Below are 19,315 nucleotides of genomic sequence, written 5' to 3'. Positions count from 1 at the left end.
CCTCAGGCCGCGCCTGCGGAGCCGCCGCTCCCCCGTCAGGCGCCGCCGCCGCTCCCGGTGCCGCTCCCCGATGCCGGCCCCGGCGCCGATCGCGGTGTCGCTCCCCGATCCCGCTGGCGGTGCCGGTGTCGGTGCCGGACCCGCTCCCGCCGCTCCCCCCCGCAAAATGGTCGCGCTCGCCCCGCCGAGAGGATGCGAGCGGGGGGGGCGGTACCGCCGACCCCGCCGGCCACGCCCCCCTCCGCCGTTGATTGGTTATAAGCAGCGAGAGCTCGCACTCCATTGGTTCGTTCGAACCATCACGGCGCGCAGGGCCCGCCCACTGTCCCCGCGGGGAGGGCGGGCAGCGCGGCCCGCACGCGGGAGAGCCCCGGCGGCAGATTCGCCACGGGCTCCCGGTGTTACCGCGGCTCCTCCGCGCCCCGTCCCGCCCCTCCCGCCGCGCCCACCGCGTCCTTCCAGCCCCGGCAGCACGCTAGAATTTTTTCCCGTTTCTCTGGTAATTTTTCAGGGCGCTGCGGAGCCTCAAGGCCCGATCCGCAGATTCGCCGCGCGGGCCCGGCGCGGTTTTGGAGGGAAAAGGCGGCCCCGGGCGCGGGTTCGGTGGCGTTAATTTTAATTATTAAAAAATATAAAAATTCGGTGACAGCGGCAAATTCTGACACCAGCACTGATACCAGCACCGCCACCTCTCCCTGTGCATGTCAGCAATTAATCCATGCACAATTCTGCAAAGTCCAGTGAAAATTTTGGATTTTTTCGCACTTTAAACTCGCCAGAAATCCCAAAATTCCTCATTTTTGTTAGAAAAGTGGAAGCTTTAACCACGAAAAAAAATGAAATATTCCACAGTCATTAAAATGGCAGCTTCTCACTTTTGCTTTGCATTTTGGTCTTTGCAGATTCATCTTTCCATTTTAATAAAAATAACATTTAAATCCTATTTTTAAATCCATTTAAATCCCATTTTTATGCAATGAGAAGATGGTTTGATGATACAAATATGATCAGATTTATGGGAGAAATTATAATTTTGGGGTTTTTTTCGCCAGCACCATTTTCCCTGTGCTAACCAGCACCATTCGTGCAAATCCCAATGAATATATTTAATTTTTACACTTTAAATTCCATTTTAAACGCCCAAAATTCCTCATTTTTGTTCGAAAAAATACATTAAAAAACCATGAAAAAATTAAGATTATTCCATATTCAGTAATATACAGCTTCTCACTTTTGCTTTGCATTTTGTCTTTGGAGCTTCATTCCTCCATTTTAATAAAAATATAATTTAAATCCTATTTTTGTGCATTTAAATCCCATTTTTATACATTTTATTCTGCATTTGATGGTACAAACGTGGTCAGATTTACAGGAAAAATTTCAATTTTTGAATAATTTTATTTCATTTCACGCCCTGCTTGGGTTTTATTGGAATCCCTTTGGAATTGTGGCTGATTGTGGAATGAAGAGGCCCAAAATGAAGAGAAAGAATTGAAATTAAAATTAAAATTAAAATTAAAATTAAAATTAAAATTAAAATCAAAATTGAGCCACTGAATTAATGAGCCCGAGGAGGAAAGTGCAGAAACCACATCAAGGAATTCCTTGCTGGAAATATTGAATTAATGAATTACCATTGAATTAATGAATTAAAATTGAATTTATGAATTAACATTGAATTTATGAATTAAAATTGAATTTATGAATTAAAATTGAATTTATGAATTAATTTTGAATTAAACCCCGCTGGGGCGGACTCAGGTGCACAAATTCTGCAGCCCAATAAAAACAAAATAATTGAGGATGTTTCAGATGAATTAATTTGGTTTTTGGGGTTTTTTTAATTGGGTTTTTTTTGGGTTGTTTGTTTGGGGGTTTTTATGGGGTGTGGATTTGGGATTTTATTTGAGTTTTTTTGGGTGTATTTTAGGGTTTTTTGAGTGTAAATTTGGGATTTTTTGGGGTGTGTATTTGCATTTTTATTTGGGTTTTTTAGGTTTTTTCTTTGAGTTTTTTGGGCGTGTATTTGGGATTTTTTTGGGTGTGTATTTGGGTTTTTTATTTGGTTTTTGGGTGTGTATTTGGGTTTTTATTTGGGATTTTTTGGGTGTGTATTTGCATTTTTATTTGGGTTTTTTAGGTTTTTTATTTGAGTTTTTTTGGGGTCTGTATTTGGGTTATTTTGGGTGTGTATTTGGGGTTTTTTATTTGGGGTTATTGGGTTTTTTATTTGTTTTTTGGGTGTGTATTTGGGTTTTTATTTCGGTTTTTTAGGTTTTTTGTTTGAGTTTTTTTGGTGTGGATTTGGGATTTTTTGGGTGTGCATTTGGGGTTTTTTATTTGGTTTTTTGGGTGTGTATTTGGGATTTATTTGGGTGTGTATTTTTTTTTTTTATTAAAGTTTTTTTAGCTCTGTATTTGGCTTTTTTATTTGGGTTTTTGGGTGTGTATTTGGGATTTTTTTCAGCGTGTTTTTGGGGTTTTTTGGGTGGATATTTGGGTTTCTTTGGTATGAATTTGGGATTTTTATTTGGGATTTTGGGTGTGTATCTGGGTTTTTTATTTGGGATTTTATTTGGGTTTTTTTGGGTGTGCATTTGGATTTTTTTGCTATTTTATTGGTTTTGCTTTGGGGTTTTTTTTCTGTTTTTTGTTTGTTTGTTTGAGGTTTTTTGGGGTTTTTTTGGGATATTTCACATGAATTTATTTCCCTGGCAACACAGGACACTCCACACCACACATTTTCCACATTTTTATTATTTTTATTCCAAATTTCAACATCTAAACTCATCCCTTAGCACTGCTGGGACACCAAACCCACAACCCCCAGCCAGCAATGCCCAATTTTTATTACAAAAACCAATTTTTATTATAAAACCAATTTTTATTATAAAACCAATTTTATGATAAAAATCAATTTTTAGTACAAAAACCAATTTTTATTATAAAACCCAATTTTTATCACAAAAACCAATTTTTAGTACAAAAACCAATTTTTATCATAAAACCCAATTTTTATTACAAAAACCAATTTTTATTCTAAAAACCAATTTTTATCACAAAACCAATTTTTATTCTAAAACCCAATTTTTATTCTAAAACCCAATTTTTATTATAAAAACCAATTTTTATTCTAAAACCCAATTTTTATCATAAAAACCAATTTTCATTTCCAACCTTGCAATGCTGCACCGGGGACTGATTTCATGTGGATTAAAATTCAATTTTTTTCCTCTTTCCACAACCATAATACTGAATTTCCAATGCTCAGGAGCCTTGAAAATACTTCAATAAAACAGAAAAAAAAAAAAGAAATAAAAGATTTTAAACTTTTAAACTTAAAAAAAAGCAATTAAAAAAAATAAAAATTAATAAAAAAGCTGAATTTTGATATTTTTGAAGAAACCAAGGCACAAAATCCACCTGGAAATTTGGGCGGTTTTGGGTCAAAAATTGAATTTTCAGGGAGGAGAAAGGAGAAGGAAATGGGAAGAGTTGGCCCAGAGGGAAAAGGGAAAGGAAATTTCAAAATTTCCAAAAAAAATTCCCAAAATTCTCATTTCTGACAAGGCCAGGAGTGGAAATTGTGAAGCAGAATAAAGAAAATTTCTGATTCCTATTGGAAATATTCAGGTTTTTACCCTCCCTACATCAACAAAAGTTAAATTAAACCATTTTTTTGCTTTTCCTTTCCAGGAAAAATAATAATTTTTTTAAAATAATTCTGAGGTTTAAAACTTTCAAATGTAATTATTTTTCCAATAATAATTTTAAAAATAATTTTGGGGTTTAAAATTGTTAAATATAATAATAATTTTAAGAGAATTCTGGGGTTTAAAATTTTAAAATTTAATGATAATTCTTTAAAAATAATGTAAATATTTATGGGTTTTTAAAATTTGGAATATAATAAATTTTTAAAATAATAATTTAAAAATACTTCTGGGTTTAAAATTTTTAAATATAATAATATTTTTAATCATAACTTTTAAATAATTCAGGGTTGTCATTTTTAAAATATAATAATAATAATAATTTTCTAATAATATTCTTAATTCTGGGTTTTAAAATTTTTCAATATAATAGTATTTTTAATAATAGCTTTTAAATAATTATGTGTTTTAAATTTTTGAATATAATAATTGTAATAATATTTTTAATAATGATGGGTTTAAAAATTTTTAAATATAATTATAATTTAAAAAATAATTTTAAAATAATTCTGGGTTTTAAAAAATTTTAAATATCATTTTTAAATAACAACTTTCACATGATTGTTTTGAATTTTTTAATATAATTTTCTAATAATATTCTTAATAATTCTGGGTTTTAAAATTTTAATATAATGATAATTTTAAAAATAAATTTATAAAATAATTCTGGGGTATAACATTTTGTAATATAATGATAATTTGAAATAATATTTTTTGAAATAATATAATGATAATTTTTAATAATAATTTTTAATAATAATTTAAAAAATAATTTTAAAAACCAGAATTATTTCAGCTGGGCACCTCCCCTGCTCCCCCCACTCTGCTTTAATCCAGGGCCATTTTTTGGGTTTATTTGGATTTTTCATATAAATCTCCAAAAAAAATTGTAGGAAAAATTACAAAAAAATTACCAAAAAATTACCAAAAAATTACCAAAAAAATTACAAAAAATTTGGGATAATTTAGGATTATTTCATTCTCTGCTTGAGCTCCATGGATGGAGCAGGAATTGGGAATTTTCAGCTGCTCTGGGCTGAAATATTTGAAATACAAAACTCCATAAATAACACCTGAATCTTAAAGAAAAAATTTAAAAAATTAGGCACTTCTCTTGTGTTTTAAAAAGAACTAGAAATATTGATAGCATTAAATATTTATAGGATTAAAAGCCATTTTTTATTCTTTCTTTGGGCTTTTTTGTGTTTATTTTTTTTTGTTGATATTTAAGAAAATGAAGTAAAATTCATCAAGGCGCTTCCATTTTGTTGCCAACCATTTCTCCCTGTGGAGAAAATTTTGTTTTTGTGCAAAAAATGAGATTTTTAAACACCTCTAACCCCAAATTTCCCAATATTTGCACAGCCCAGGTATTCCAACTTTGCATTAAAATAGTTAAGCAGAAATAATTCTAAATTTCTTTAACCTTCATTGTTCAGTTTTAAATTCTTTTCAACTCCAGAGATTGAAAATTCTGATTTTTTTAGTGAGGGTGATGAGCGCCTGTTTTATAAACTCCTCCATTTCTATAAAACAGAAAAAATAATTTACCTAATTCAGCAAAACCAGGACAATTTCTAGCCCTGATTCCCAGTTAAGGAGGTAAAAAAATCCAAATTATTGAAGGGGTTTTGCTGAAATTCAAAGCAAAAACTTGAGCAGGGTGATTGTGCTCCCTCAGAAAATCATGGAACAGAAAATACAGAATTAAACACACAAAATTTCAGCTCTGAAGTGGGAATTTCCTATAAATTCTCCTCAATTAATATCAAATTTTTGGCCAAAACTCTCCACCCTCAGTATTTGGGGGAATGTGGCAGCAGAGGAAAAGGGAATTTCCTTTTATCCCATAAAATCTTTTTTTTTCCCTCCTCCTCTTTTCCAGCCCCACTAAAACTCAGATTTTCAGTGAGGGTGATGAGCGCCTGTTTTATAAACTCCTCCATTTATATAAAACAGAAAAATAATTTAACTAATTTGGCAAAACCAGGACAATTTCTAGCCCTGATTCCCAGTTAAGGAGGTAAAAAAATCCAAATTATTGAAGGGGTTTTGCTAAAATCCAACCCCAAAACACGAGCAGGGTGATTGTGCTCCCTCAGAAAATCATGGAACAGAAAATCCTGAATTAAACACACAAAATTTCAGCTCTGAAGTGGGAATTTCCTATAAATTCTCCTCAATTAATATCAAATTTTTGGCCAGCACTGCTCTCCACCACCAATAACTGGGGGAAAGTGGCACCAGAATTTCCTTTTATCCCATAAAATCTTTTTTTTCCCTCCTCCTCTTCCTCAGCCCCATTAAAACTCAGATTTTTTACTGAGGGTGCTGAGCGCCTGTTTTACCAACTCCTCCATTTATATAAAACAGAAAAAATAATTTATCAGAGCAAAGAAATCCTAATTCAGCAAAACAAGGACACAGCAATTTCTAGCCCTGTTTCTCAGTTAAGGAGGTAAAAAAACCCCAATTATTGAAGGGGTTTTGCTAAAATTCAAACCAAAAACTTGAGCAGGGTGATTGTGCCCCCTCAGAAAATCATGGAACAGAAAATACAGACACAAAATTTCAGCTCTGAAGTGGGAATTTCCTATAAATTCTCCTCAATTAATATCAATTTTTTGGCCAGCACTGCTCTCCACCAGCAACAACTGGGGGGATGTGGCACCAGGGGAAATGGGAATTTCCTTTTATCCCATAAAATCCTTTTTCCCTCCCCTTTTCCAGCCCCACTAAAGCAGCAGGGGGTTTTTAGGGAGCTGTTTCCTCCCCAATCCCTCCTGGCTGCAGCAATTGAGCAGCACTTGCCAAAAGCACTTTGGGATGGCCCAAAAAGGCCCTTGTGGGGCCACAAAAGGGATTTACAGCCCAGAGAGGGGCAGCAGAAAAATCCTGACCCAATTTTGGGGTTTCTGTTCCACAGAGAGAACCCAAACAGAGACGATTCTGCTGGTCCAGGGAGGGCAGCAGAAAATCCTGAGCCAATTTTGGGGTCTTGCTCCACAGGGAACTGAGGATTGTGCTGGTACTGCAAGAGCAGAGAAATTCCTGACCAAATTTTGGGGTCTCTGCTCCACAGAGAGAACCCAGCTGGTCCAGGGAGGGCAGGGGAAAATCCTGACCAAATTTTGGGGTCTCTGCCCCACAGGGAGGACCCAGCAATTCCTGACCAAATTTTGGGGTCCCTGCTCCAAAGGGAGAACCCAGCTGCTCCAGGAAGGGCAGGAGCAACTCTTGGCCTAATTTTGGGGTCTCTGCTCCACAGGAAGAACCCAAATAGTGAGGGCTGTGCTGGTCCAGGAAGGGCAGGATCAATTCCTGACCAAATTTTGGCGTCTTTTCTCCACAGGAGACTGAGGGTTGTGCTGGTCCAAAAAGGGCAGAGCAGTTTCCTGACCAAATTTTGGGGTTTCTGTTCCACATGGAGAACCCAAATAGTGAGGGCTGTGCTGGTCCAGGAAGGGCTGGATCAGCTCCTGACCAAATTTTGGGGTTTCTGCTCTACAAGGAGAACCCAACAACTCCTGACCAAGATTTGGGGTCGCTGCTCCAAAGGGAGAACCCAAATAATGAGGGTTGTGCTAGTCCAGGAAGGGCAGGAGAAAATCCTGACCAAATTTTGGGGTTTCTGCTCCACAGCGAGAACCCAGCTGGGCCAGGGAGGGCAGGAGCAACTCCTGAACAAATTTTGGGGTTTCTGCCCCACAGGGAAGTGGGGATTGTTCTAGTCCAGGGAGGGCAAGAGCAATTCCTGACCAAATTTTGGGGTTTCTGCTCTGCAGGAAGAACCCAAATAGTGAGGATTTTTCTGGTCCAGGAAGGGCAGGAGCAGCTCCTACCAAATTTTGGGGTTTCTGCTCCACAGGGAGAACCCAAATAGTGAGGGTTGTGCTGCTCCAGGAAGGGCAGGAGAAAATCCTGACCAAATTTTGGGGTCTTGCTCCACAGGGAACTGAGGATTGTTCTGGTCCAGGAAGGGCAGGATCAATTCCTCACTAAATTTTGGGGTCTTGCTCCAAAGGGAGAACCCAGCTGGTCCAGCGAGGGCAGGATCAATTCCTGACCAAATTTTGGGGTTTTGTTCCACAGGGAGAAGCCAGCAACTCCTGACCAAATTTTGAGGTTTCTGCTCCACAGGGGAGTGAGGGTTGTTCTGGTCCAGGAAGAGCAGGAGAAAATCCTGAACAAATTTTGGGGTTTCTGTTCCACAGAAAGAACCCAGCTAGGCCAGGAGCAACTCCTGACCAAATTTTGGGGTCTCTGCTCCACAGGGAGGACCCAGAAATTCCTGACTAAATTTTGGGGTCTCTGTTCCACAGGGGAGTGAGGTTTGTTGTAGTCCAGGAAGGGCAGGAGCAGCTCCTGACCAAATTTTGGGGTCTCTGCTCCACAGGGAGAACCCAGCAACTCCTGACCAAATTTTGGGGTCCCTGCTCCACAGGGAGAACCCAGCTGCTCCAAGAAGAGCAGAAGTTCCTGACCAAATTTTGGGGTTTCTGTTCCACAGGCAGAACCCAGATTGTGAGGGTTGTGCTGCTCCAGGAAGGGCAGGAGAAAATCCTGACCAAATTTTGGGGTCCCTGCTCCACAGGGAGGACCCAGCAACTCCTGACCAAGTTTTGGGGTCCCCCCCAGAACTGCTCAGTGCCGATGCTCACCCAGCTCCTCATCCTCAGCAGCTCTGGGGCTCTGCTGCTCCCTCCAGGGCAGGGAGGGAGGAAATTGCTGCAATGTCCCCAAAAGGGAGGGGTAAAGGTGCAGAAAGTTAAAAAATCCCTCTGGCAGCCCAGGCCAGCACTGCCAGGAGGGGAAGTGCTCAAAATTAAACAAAAATAAAATTCAATATAATCCAAGGCACTGCTTGGACATGGATTGTGCTGCATGAGAGCAGCAGAGAAAATGGGGAATATTCCCAATGAGGGATATTCAAAATGAGGGTTGTTCCCAAATCAGGAATATTCCCAGTGAGGGATGTTCCCAAATGAGGAATATTCAAAATGAGGAATATTCATAAATGAGGAATATTCAAAAAGAGGAGTATTCCTAAATGAGGAATGTTCCCAAAATTGGGAATATTCCCAAAATTAGGAATATTCCCAATGAGGAATATTCAAAATGAGGAATATTTCCAAATGAAGAATATTCCCAAATCAGGGATATTTCCAAATGAGGAACATTCCCAAATCAGGAATATTCATAAATGAGGAATATTCCCAAATTAGCAATATTCCCAATGAAGAATATTCCCAAATGACGATTATTCCCAATGAGGAATATTCCTAAATGAGGAATATTCCCAAATTAGCAATATTCCCAATGAGGAATATCCCCAATGAGGAATATTCCCAAATCAGGAATAATCCCAAAATGAGGAATAATCCCAAAATGAGGGATATTCCCAAATGAAGAATATTCAAAATGAGGGATATTCCCAAAATGAGGGATATTCCCAAATGAAGAATATTCAAAATGAGGGATATTCCCAAATGAGGAATATTCCCAAATGAGAAATATTCCCAAATGAGGAATATTCCCAAATCAGGAATATTCAAAATGAGGGATATTCCCAAAATGAGGAACATTCCCAAATGAGGAACATTCCCAAATGAGGGATACTCCCAGATGAGGATTATTCCCAAATGAGGAACATTCCCAAATCGGGAATATTAATAAATGAGGAACATTCCCAATGAAGAATATTCCCAAATGAGGACCATTCCCAAATGAGGAACATTCCCAAATCAGGAATATTAATAAATGAGGAACATTCCCAATGAAGAATATTCCCAAATGAGGACCATTCCCAAAATGAGGAACATTCCCAAATCAGGAATATTAATAAATGAGGAACATTCCCAATGAAGAATATTCCCAAATGAGGACCATTCCCAAATGAGGACCATTCCCAAATGAGGACCATTCCCAAATGAGGAACATCCCCCTCCTCTTCCTCCTCCCCTCGCTCCAAGGCCCTGCCCAGGGCTGTGCTGCCACTGAAGAGTTCAGAACCGCAGGAAAACCCCCCAAACCGGGACAGTCCAGGGACAGGTGAGCATGGCGATGATGCTGACGATGATGGTGCTGACAATGACGATGACGATGATGCTGACGATGACGATGATGATGATGAGGGCACAGAGTGCCAGCGGCCTCAGCAGCAGGCCCAGCCTGGGGGAGAGCTCTCCCTGATGTTGATGTAATCCCCAGAGCCAGCAGAGCAGGAGCTGCCGTCGCCCGAGGGTGAGGACATCATCTTCTCAATCAGAACCCTGCGGAAAAAAAATTCCGGAGTTGGGGCTTTATTTTTGGGGTTTTATTGGTTTTTTCGGGGTGTTTTGTTTTGTTTTTATTTGGTTTTTTGGGGTTTTTTTGAATCGGCAGCTCTGGGCAGCGCAGAAAAGAAATTAAAAATTAAAAAAAAAAGAAAAAAGCAAAGGTCAGAAGTGTGGGGAATGCATTTGTAGAGTTGGGCAGTGCAGAAAAGAAATAAATAAAAAGCTAATATAGTATAATATAGTATAATATAGTGTAGTATAATATAATATAGTATAATATAATATAGTATAATATAATATAGTATAATATAGTATAGTATAATATAGTATAATATAGTGTAGTATAATATAATATAATATAGTATAACATAATATAGTATAATATAGTATAGTATAATATAGTATAATATAATAAATATAATTAATATAATTAATATAATATAATATAATATAACATAACATAATATTCTCATATTATATTACATTACATTACATTATATTACATTACATTATATTATATATAATTAAATAATATAATTATAAATATTATAAATAACATAATTATAAGTAATATAACATAACAATATAATATTATAAGATAACATACTATAACATTAAAATATAATATAATATAATAATATTATATTATATTATATTGTATTGCATTATATTGTATTATATTATATTGTATTGTATTATATTATATTATATTATATTATACTATATTGTATTATACTATATTATATTATATTATATTATATTATATTACTGTAATATAATATATCATAAAATATAATACAATATATAATATAATAAAATAATAAATCAGCCTTCTGAAACACGGAGTGAAGATTCTCATCCTGGGACCCTCAAACACCCCAGGGCACAGCCCCAGGCCCTGCTCCTACCTCATGGCCTCGTTGATGTTTTTGTTTTCCTTCACAGACGTCTCCACCCACCCTGAAAATCCATTTTCTTTGCTGAACCTGTCGATCTCCTCCCTGGTCACCGCCCACGGGGAAAGGTCACACTGCAAGGCAGAAAAACGGGGAATTTTAGGGGCACAAAATCCCACAAGGGCTTGGGTTGGAGGAATTTGAATTTAATTTATAAATTAAATAATTTATAAATTAAATAAATACGGCCTGGGACGCCCCCAGGGATGGGGCGGCCATGGATTCTTTGGGAATTGGGAATTTCTGCCCAGTTTTGCAGCTGGGAGGGCCCTGGGAGGCAGCTCAGCCCTGCCAGCTCCCAGCTCCCAGGGCAAGGCTCTCCCTGGGGCGTTGCAAGCAGGAATTTCTTTATCTGATATCTCAGGTGCTGACACACCTCGGTCAGGCACGCCTGGAACGGAGATCCCAACCTTGTCCCATCCCAAATCTGCCTCCCCAAGCTCATCTTATCCCAAATCTGCTTCCCCAAGCTCATCAAATCCCAAATCTGCCTCCTCAAACTCATCAAATCCCAAATCTGCTTCCCCAGCCTTGTCCCCCATCCCAAATCTGCCTCCCCAACCTCATCAAATCCCAAATCTGCTTCCCCAAGCTCATCAAATCCCAAATCTGCTTCCCCAAGCTCATCAAATCCCAAATCTGCCTCCCCAATCCCATCCCATCCCAAATCTGCCTCCCCAGCCCTGTCCCCCATCCCAAATCTGCCTCCCCAATCTCATCAAATCCCAAATCTGCCTCCCCAGCCCCATCTCTCACCCCAAATCTGCCTCCCCAACCTCATCAAATCCCAAATCTGCCTCTCCAACCTCATCCCTCATCCCAAATCTGCCTCCCCAACCCCATTCCATCCCAAACCTGCCCGGGCTCCCTGCCCAGGGCAGGTGGCACAGGTGTGGTGGCACCACGGTGGCGCTGATGCCAACGGGATGGACACGGAGGCAGAGCCTGGCCCTGAGCTCTCCAGGTTTTCCTGATGCTTTGAGGCAAAGTTGTTGCCTCAGAACAGAATTCCAGGAAAATCCCTGTGGGATCATCGAGTCCAGGCTGTGCTCGATCCCCACCCTGAGCACTCAGTGCCACCTCCAGGGATGGGCGCTCCAAACCCACAAAATAAACACACAAAAACCATAGAAACACACAGAGAAACGCACAAACACACATAAAAACACACAAAAACCCAAAGATTCAAAGATCCAAAACACACAAAAAACGCACATAGAAACACACAAAAACTGTACAAACCCACAGAAAAACACACAAACACACAGAGGAACACACAAAAACCATACAAATCCATAGAGAAACACAGAGAAGCACACAAAAAACACACAAAAATCCACACAGAAACACACAAACCTACACAGAAACAAACACAGAGAGAAACACACAAAAACACAGAGAGAAACACACAAAAACACAGAGAAACACACAAAAACCAACCCATACAAAAACACACAGAGAAACACACAAACACAGAGAGAAACACATAAAAACCAACCCATACAAAAACACACAGAGACACACAAAACCCCACACAGAAACACACAGAGAAACACACAAAAACCATACAAAAACACACAAACACACAAAAAACCACATGGAGACACACAAAAAACACACAAACCCCCACAAAGAACACACAAGCCCACAGAGAAACACACCAAAAAACACAGAAACCCACACAGAAACACACAAAAACCATACAAAAACACACAAACACACAAAAAACCACATGGAGACACACAAAAAACACACAAACCCCCACAAAGAACACACAAGCCCACAGAGAAACACACCAAAAAACACAGAAACCCACACAGAAGCACACAAAAAACCTACACATAAACACACAAAAACCATACAAAAACACACAAACACACAAAAAACCACATGGAGACACACAAAAAACACACAAACCCCCACAAAGAACACACAAGCCCACAGAGAAACACACCAAAAAACACAGAAACCCACACAGAAGCACACAAAAAACCCACACATAAACACACAAAAACCATACAAACCCGTAGAGAAACACACAAAAACCATACAAAAACCCAAACAGAAACACACAAAAACCACAGAAAACCACACAAAACCCCCCAAAAACCCCCCAAAACCCCCATCCCGGGCAGGCTGCCCACCTTGTTGGCCAGCAGCAGGCAGGGCACGGGGCTCCCGTCTGGCAGCGCCAGTTTGCTGTCCAGGTCCTGCTTCCACTTGTGGCTGTTGCTGAAGGTGCTGCTGTTGGTGACATCGAACATGATGACACAGCCCGAGGCCTCCCTGTAGTACAGGCGGGTCATGGAGGTGAAACGTTCCTGCCCTTGGGTCAGAACCAGAGAGAAAGCCAGCCAGGGTTGGTATTTTGGGGGGGCTGTGCAGGTGGATTGGGTGTTTGGGGGGTGTTAGCTAGGTAGATTGGGCGTTTGTGGGGTGGATTTGCAGCTAGAAGTGAGGATTTCTGGTTTGTGAGGGGATTTGGGACGTGGGCTGGCTGAGAATCTCTGGGCTGGACACCAATCAGGTCATGGAATCGTGGAAAAGCCACGGAGAAACACAGAAAAACTGCACAAACCCACAGAGGAACACACAAGAACCATGAAACATACGGAGAAACATACAAAAACACACATAGCAACACACAAACTAACAGAGAAACGCACAGAAACACGCAAACCCACAGGGAAACATACAAAACCCTACAAACACACGAAAACCTACAGAGAAACATACAAACCCTCAGAGAAACATGCAAAAACACACAAAGCCACAGAGAAACACATGAAAACACACAAAAACCATACAAACCCACAGAGGAACACATAAAAACTATACAAACCCACAGAGAAACAGAGCAACACACAAAATACACACAAAACCCCACACAGAAACACAGAGAAACACACAAAAACCACACATAGAAACACACAAACCCCTAGAGAAACACATAAACCCACAGAGAAATACAAAAATTGTACAAACCCACAGGGAAACACAAAAACCATACAAATCCACAGAGAAACACACAAAATACACACAAAGACACAGAGAAACACACAAAAATACACAAAACCCCACACAGAAATGCAGAGAAACACACAAACACATGGAGAAACACAAAAAAACCACACAAAAATCATACAAAGTCATAGAGAAACACACAAAAACCATACAAAACCTCACAGAGAAACGCACAAAAACACACAAAAATCATACAAACACACAGAGAAACACACAAAATACACACCAGGTTTGTCTGGGTTAAAAAGAACCAAAGATCACCCAATGGGCAGGGTGGGCTGGGACACCTCCAGGGATGGGGCACCCCAATATTTGCATTATTCCCATGGAACTCAGGGTGTCTCCAGGGATGGGGCACCCCAATATTTCCATTATTCCCATCTAACCCAGTGCCCAGGGATGGGGCACCCCAATATTTCCATTATTCCCATCTAACCCAGTGCCCAGGGATGGGGCACCCCAATATTTCCATTATTCCCATCTAACCCAGTGCCCAGGGATGGGGCACCCCAATATTTCCATTATTCCCATCTAACCCAGTGCCCAGGGATGGGGCACCCCAATATTTCCATTATTCCCATCTAACCCAGTGCCCAGGGATGGGGCACCCCAATATTTCCATTATTCCCCTGGAACCCAGTACCCCAATATCTGCACTATTTCCCTGTAACCCAGTGCCAGGACACCCCAATATTTGCATTATTCCCCTGTAACTCAGTGCCCAGGGATGGAGCACCCCAATATTTCCATTATTCCCATATAACCCAGTGCCCCAATATTTCCATTATTCCCATGGAACTGGAGTATCCCCAGGGATAGGACACCCCAATATTTCCATTATTCCCATCTAACCCAGTGCCTCAATATTTGCATTACTCCCACGGAACTCAGGGTGTCCCCAGGGATGGAGCACCCCGATATTTCCATTATTCCCCTGTAAACCAGTGCCCCAATATTTGCATTATTCCCATGGAACTCAGGGTGTCCCAGGGATGGAGCACCCCAATATTTCCATTATTCCCCTGGAACCCAGTACCCCAATATCTGCACTATTTCCCTGTAACCCAGTGCCAGGACACCCCAATATTTGCATTATTCCCCTGTAACTCAGTGCCCAGGGATGGAGCACCCCAATATTTCCATTATTCCCATATAACCCAGTGCCCCAATATTTCCATTATTCCCATGGAACTGGAGTATCCCCAGGGATAGGACACCCCAATATTTCCATTATTCCCATCTAACCCAGTGCCTCAATATTTGCATTACTCCCACGGAACTCAGGGTGTCCCCAGGGATGGAGCACCCCAATATTTCCATTATTCCCCTGTAAACCAGTGCCCCAATATTTGCATTATTCCCATGGAACTCAGGGTGTCCCAGGGATGGAGCACCCCAATATTTGCATTATTCCCCTGTAAACCAGTACCCCAATATCTGCACTATTTCCCTGTAACCCAGTGCCAGGACACCCCAATATTTGCATTATTCCCCTGTAACTCAGTGCCCAGGGATGGAGCACCCCAATATTTCCATTATTCCCATATAACCCAGTGCCCCAATATTTCCATTATTCCCATATAACCCTGTGCCCCAATATTTGCATTATTCCCCCGTAAACCAGTGCCCCAATATTTCCATTATTCCCATATAACCCTGTGCCCCAATATTTGCATTATTCCCACGGAACTCAGGGTGTCCCCAGGGATGGAGCACCCCAATATTTGCATTATTCCCCTGTAACCCACTGCCTAGGGATGGGGCACCCCAATATTTCCATTATTCCCATATAACCCCGTGCCCCAATATTTCCATTATTCCCATATAACCCTGTGCCCCAATATTTGCATTATTCCCCCGTAAACCAGTGCCCCAATATTTCCATTATTCCCATATAACCCTGTGCCCCAATATTTGCATTATTCCCCCGTAAACCTGTGCCCCAATATTTGCATTATTCCCATATAACCCCGTGCCCCAATATTTCCATTATTCCCATATAACCCTGTGCCCCAATATTTGCATTATTCCCCTGGAATCCAGTGCCCCAATATTTCCATTATTCCCATAAAACCCCGTGCCCCAATATTTGCATTATTTCCCCGTATCCCAGCGCCCTGAGGCCCCCTGGGTGTCCCTGGGCACCACAGGGGCACAGTGCCAGCTCTGCTCCCCCACCTCCAGCTCCTTTTTGGGGCCAAAACCGAAAGTTTCCTGCTGCACTGCTGACTCTGCCAACTTCTCCTTCCTGATGCCATTTTAAGGATCCCGGGCAGAGGAAACCACAGCCCTGCTCTCCTCCCTGCTCCACATCCACAGGGGCCATTTCAGAGCTGCTGCTGCTGCTGCCCACAGCTCTCCTGGTGCCAGGGAATTTGGGAAATTCCTTTCTCTGCCCCTCTCCAGCTCCTTGTCCACTCCAGCTTTTATAATTCTGTCACTCAGAGTGTGCCTCGTGCCGGAAATTTGGGTTTTAACCCAAAATTTGGAGCTGAGCAGTCTCATGTCCAGCCAGTTCCACATTTCCTCTGCTCTGGCACAGAGGGGAAAGGCTCAGCAGGAATTACTGTGGGCATTCCTCACAGGTGGATTTTTAATTAAATATTTAAATTATTACAGCAGGCTGGAGGCAGCAAAGCAGAGCAGCCCTGCCCTGGAATCCACAGGCAGCTGGGAGTTGTTTTTGGAGAGAAGGAAAAGGAAGAGAAAGGGGGAACGGGAATGGGAAAGGGAATGGGAAGAAAGAGGAGAGGAGGAAAGGAAAGGGGAGGAAAAAGAAGGGAAGGGAAGGGAAGAGAAAAGGGAAAGGAAAGGAAAAAGGGAAAGGAAAGGAAAAAGGGAAAGGAAAGGAAAAAGGGAAAGAGAAAGGGAAAGGGAAAGGAAAGGAAAGGAGAAAAGGGAAGGGGAAAAGGGAAGGGGAAAAGGGAAAGAGGAAAAGGGAAAGAGGAAAAGGGAAAAGGGAAAAGGGAAAAAGGAAAAGGAAGGCAAAAAAGGCCAAAACGTTGAGAACATGGAAAAAACCTTGCCAGTACCTGCAATGTCCCAGAGCTGCAGCCGAACCGTCTCCGACTCCGACCACTGAACCACCTTCAGGGCAAAATCCACTGGAGAATTCCCAAAAAAGCAGGGAGGAAAGGAAAGGAAAGGAAAGGAAATCTGCTCAGGGCCATTCTGCACCTGCACTGCCTCTCCCCATGTCCCAGAGCCCTCCCAAACCCTGCACCAGGGTCAGCAGCCCAAGCACAGCTCCAGGCTGGACGGGGCTTGGAGCAACCTGGGACAGGGAAAGGTGTCCCTGATTATGGGGTCAGAGAAGATGAGAGGTCCCTTTTGAGCTGAATCACCCCAAATTAACCTGGAGCAGGGAAAGGTGTCCCTGTTTATGGGGTCAGAGGAAATGTGAGGTCCTTTCCAAGCTGAATCACCCCATAATAACCTGGGACAGGGAAAGGTGTCCTGGCCCATGGGGTCAGAGATGTGAGGTCCTTTCCAAGCTGAATCACCCCAAATTAACCTGGGACAGGGAAAGGTGTCCCTGCCCATGGGGTCAGAGATGTGAGGTCCTTTCCAAGCTGAATCACCCCAAATTAACCTGGGACAGGGAAAGGTGTCCCTGCCCATGGGGTCAGAGGTGTCAGGTCCTTTCCAAGCTGAATCACCCCAAATTAACCTGGGACAGGGAAAGGTGTCCCTGCCCATGGGGTCAGAGGTGTGAGGTCCCTTCCAAGCTGAATCACCCCATCTTTGCTGTCACCAGTGAGTCAGAAGGGGAAGCCCTGTGCTGTTCTCAGATGTGTCAGGGTTTCAACCTGGCAGCCAGACCCAGCTGGGCTGGAACTGACCAAAAGCAGGAAGAAAGCACAAAAAGAAAAGTCCCAGGAAGCAGCCTGCAGCATTTCCTGCTGGGAGAGAGCAGAGCTCTGTGCCTCTCTGGAGTTCTCACCTCTAATCCATCCCCTCTCAGCTCAGGAATAAGAAGATTTAAACAGCTGTGCTCGATTTTGGGTCCTTGAGGAGATTTCCTGGGTAAAGCCTTGGCAGCTCCTGCTCCTTGCAGGTCATTCATTCACACAAAGAACCCAAATCCTGCTCAGCCCCATTCCCAGCCTCCTTCTCCCAGAGCTTCCCAAGAGCTGCTGACCCCTCAGCAACGAGGCCAGGCTGTTTAACTAAAGCCAAACCAGCGCTGCTGCTGGTTTTACTGGGATAAACTGAGCCTGGAACCTCAGATTATCCATCCTACAGCTCCTGGGGTGGTTATGCCAAGGGGTAGGGGCACCCCAAATGAACCTGGCAGAGGGAGAGAAGCTCCTGAGGGCTTCAGGGCTGTTCAATTAATGCCAAACCAGTGCTGCTGATGGTTTTACTGGGATAAGCTGAGCCTGGAACCTCAGCCTATCCATCTTACAGCTCCTGGGGTGGTTATTCCAGGGGCTGGGAGAAGGATGGGGCACCCCAAATAATCCCCCGAGAACCCCCCAATAACCACCCGGAAACCCTCCGAGAACCCCCAGTAACCACGCGGTAACCCCAAGGACCCCCCGGTAACCCCCCGAGAACCCCAGAAAAACCCCAAGAACCCCCCGGTAACCCTCCGGTAACCCCAGGGCACCCCCCGGTAACCCCCCGATAAACACCCGGAAACGCCCCGAGAACCCCCGAGAACAACCCGGTAACCTCAGGCACCCCCGAGAAACCCCCCGGTAACCCCCTGGCAACCCCCGATAACCCCAGGGAACCCCCCCGCTAACCAATCGGTAACCCCCAAGGACCCCCCCGGTAGCCACTGAATAACCCCCGGTACCCACTCGGCAACCCCCCGGTAGCCCCGATAACCGCCGGTGTCCCCGTTAGCCCGGCGCGCTCACCGCCCACGGTGGATTTGTAGTGCCGGTTGAAGCTGTCGTTGGCGTAGCGCTGCACCAGCGAGGTCTTGCCCACCGTGGCGTCGCCCACCACGAGCACCTTGAACATCCGATCGCGCTGCCCCATCCCGGCCCGGCCCGGCCCCGCTCGCTCATGTGAGCCTCAGCCGGGGCAGCGCGGGGGCTGCCGGGAGCTGTAGTTCGGTGCCTTCCGCCGGGGCCGGATGGGGCCCGGAACATCCCCCGTGACAGCGGATCCTGTTCTGGGTGCCCCCAAATCTGCGCTGTGCACCCCCAAATCTGTTCTGTGCAACCCCAAATCCAGCCCTGCACATCTCCAGCTCTGTGCGCCCCCAGACCCTGCTCTGTGCACCCACAGATCCTGCTGTATGCACCCGCCGATCCACTCCGTGCACCCTCAGATCCTGCTCTGTGCACCCCCAGATCCTGCTGTATGCACCCCCCGATCCACTCCGTGC

General features: G+C 43.0%; 1 protein-coding gene across 1 annotated transcript; it reads right to left on the bottom strand.

Annotated features, from left to right (window-relative positions):
• Positions 1 to 9,835: 9,835 nt before the first annotated feature.
• RAB29 (RAB29, member RAS oncogene family) lies at positions 9,836 to 18,963 on the bottom strand. The gene is made up of 5 exons (XM_054290776.1): positions 18,840 to 18,963; positions 17,004 to 17,075; positions 13,092 to 13,273; positions 10,900 to 11,021; positions 9,836 to 9,985 (listed from the first exon to the last, which is right to left on the bottom strand). Exons 1-5 carry the CDS (start codon positions 18,961 to 18,963, stop codon positions 9,868 to 9,870), a joined length of 618 nt encoding a protein of 205 aa, XP_054146751.1. The 3' UTR covers positions 9,836 to 9,867.
• Between the last annotated feature and the right edge of the window lie 352 nt (positions 18,964 to 19,315).

The sequence above is a fragment of the Melozone crissalis genome, unplaced genomic scaffold, assembly GCF_028551555.1.
Source record: "Melozone crissalis strain CALT ecotype California unplaced genomic scaffold, PUWL_Pcris_2 ptg000086l_1, whole genome shotgun sequence".
In the NCBI taxonomy this organism is placed as follows: Eukaryota; Metazoa; Chordata; class Aves; order Passeriformes; family Passerellidae; genus Melozone; species Melozone crissalis.
The sequence above is the reverse complement of the archived record's forward strand: the minus strand, read 5'-3'. Positions and strand labels throughout refer to the sequence as shown.